The following is a 2,186-nucleotide window of genomic DNA, read 5'->3' as shown; positions in this document are numbered from 1 at the left end:
ATGTGCTCATAGAGCGATCGAAGTATTTTGCTTCCCTCATGTCATATAATATTTAGAACTGGAAGAGACATTAGAAATTGTTCTATCCCAAACTCCCATCTCTCACACCCATAACCCCATCTTCATTTTATACAAACGTGGAAAATGAACTTACAGAAGTAAAATGAAATGCCACTGACTGGCTTATTAGAAGACTATAGAGTAAATGGTCACACCTGCTTTTTAATGCATAATAAGATGAACATGTAAAATATGCCTCAATTCATTTGCATTTCCCTGATGGTCAGAGGTGTTGAGCATTTTTTCATGTATTTTTTGGCCATCAGTCTATCTTCTTTTGGAAAGTTTCTGTTCATGTCCTTTGCCTACTTTTTGATAGAGCTGTTTGATTTTTTTCTTGCTGATTTTCCTGAGTTCTGTATAGATTCTAGTTATCAGCCCTTTATTGCATATGCAGCATGCAAATATTTTCAACATCTCTAATCAGGGAAATGCAAATCAAAACCACAATGAGATATCACTTAACTCCAGTAAGTTATCAAAAAGTCCCAAAACAATAAATGTTGGTGTGGTTGCAGAGAGATAGGAACACTCATACACTGCTGGTGGGACTGCAAACTAGTACAACCTCTGTGGAAAGTAATACGAAGATACCTCAAAGAGCTCTAAGTAGAACTACCATTTGATCCAGCAATCCCATTACTGGGCATCTACCCAAAGGAAAAAAAGACATTCTATAAAAAAGACAACTGCACTAAAATGTTTATAGCAGCACAATTCATAATTGCAAAGATGTGGAAACAACCCAAGTGCCCATCAATACATGAGTGGGTTAATGAAATGTGGTATATGTATACCATGGAGTTCTACTCAGCCACAAGAAACAATGGTGATCTAGCCCCTCTTGTATTATCTTGGATAGAGTTGGAGCCTATTTTACTAAGTACCATAAGAATGGAAAAACAAGCACCACATGTACTCACGACCAAACTGGTATTAACTGATCAACACTTAAGTGCACATATAGTAGTAACATTTATCGGGTGTCAGGCAGATGGGAGGGGGGAGGTCAGCAGATGGGTATATTCACACCTAATAGGTGTGGTGCCCACCGTCTGGGGGACAGATACGCTTGAAGCTCTGACTCAGGTGGGACGAAGGCAATATATGTAACCTAAACATTTGTACCCCTGCAATATGCTGAAATAAAAAATAAATAACCTAAAAAACAGAAAAAAAAATATATGCCTCAAACTCATAATTAGTAGAACACTGAAAACTAGAAGTTAGATTTTAAGATCCAGAGCTAAGATTATATATTTGGAAAGCTGCCATCACTTTTTGCTCAACATAAAGATATGGGGAAATGATTTAGTCCAGAAGACTGCTAGGGATAATGTATAATAATACATAAAGTGTGTATGTGCATGTACACGCACGCATACTTTCTGTTGGTAAAGTTTCATTACATGGTTATTAGGAGGAACTCGTCTTCTGAAAAATAAAAAGCACCTTTTTTAACAAAAAAAATTAAATTTAAAATAAACTTAAGGTTGTGTTTACCAAGGCATAGCAAAAGAAAATACCCATTACCATCCCATCTGCATGCCTTACCATTTTCAGATACTCTATCACAGACCAAGATCATCACCTCAGGTAACCATGCTTCTGCCAGTGGAAGCCATGAGGAGACACTATCGAGACCTGATTTCTAGAGAGAGCAAAAACAAACAAACAAACAGAAGACAGACATGTAAGAAACTCACGGAAAATGCAGGGGGAGAAGGACACAATAATTTCTTATTCAAAGCTCTATGAAAAACATTTCTTACTTGTGTGCTGTCAAAGTAAACCACAAATGCTTGGACGGACTCTGCAATCTCTGCAGTGACAAGAAATTTGTTTGGCACCACACATAGATTGATATCCGCCGAATAGTATTTATTATCAATGGTCCAGGGATAAAATCTCACAGCATCATTGGAAGTCACTTCCACAGTAAGATCTTCTACTCCGAGGATCTCTAAATAAATGACACGACATTACAAAGGAAAGTGCAAAACCAATATATGTTGGTCAATTTTCTCAATAAGATACCAGATGAATCTGGTACTTTGGCTGTTTCCCTTTATGCAAGGATTTCAAAGGGCTCTGCATTTATTAGGTCATTTTCTTTTCTGATCATT

At 37.1% G+C, this 2,186-nt stretch overlaps 1 protein-coding gene across 1 annotated transcript in view; it reads right to left on the bottom strand.

Moving 5' to 3' along the window:
• Positions 1–2,023, bottom strand: part of LOC105824498 (alpha- and gamma-adaptin-binding protein p34-like) — a gene marked incomplete at both ends in the record, with an annotated part of 3,616 nt that extends 1,593 nt beyond the window's left edge. Inside the window, 2 exons of the mRNA XM_012661951.1 lie at positions 1,615–1,711; positions 1,833–2,023. Coding sequence (XP_012517405.1) covers positions 1,615–1,711; positions 1,833–2,023 — 288 coding nt within the window. The remainder of the gene's footprint in view (positions 1–1,614; positions 1,712–1,832) is intronic.
• Between the last annotated feature and the right edge of the window lie 163 nt (positions 2,024–2,186).

The sequence above is a fragment of the Propithecus coquereli genome, unplaced genomic scaffold, assembly GCF_000956105.1.
Source record: "Propithecus coquereli isolate 6110/MARCELLA unplaced genomic scaffold, Pcoq_1.0 Scaffold7438, whole genome shotgun sequence".
NCBI classification, from domain to species: Eukaryota; Metazoa; Chordata; class Mammalia; order Primates; family Indriidae; genus Propithecus; species Propithecus coquereli.
The sequence above is the reverse complement of the archived record's forward strand: the minus strand, read 5'-3'. Positions and strand labels throughout refer to the sequence as shown.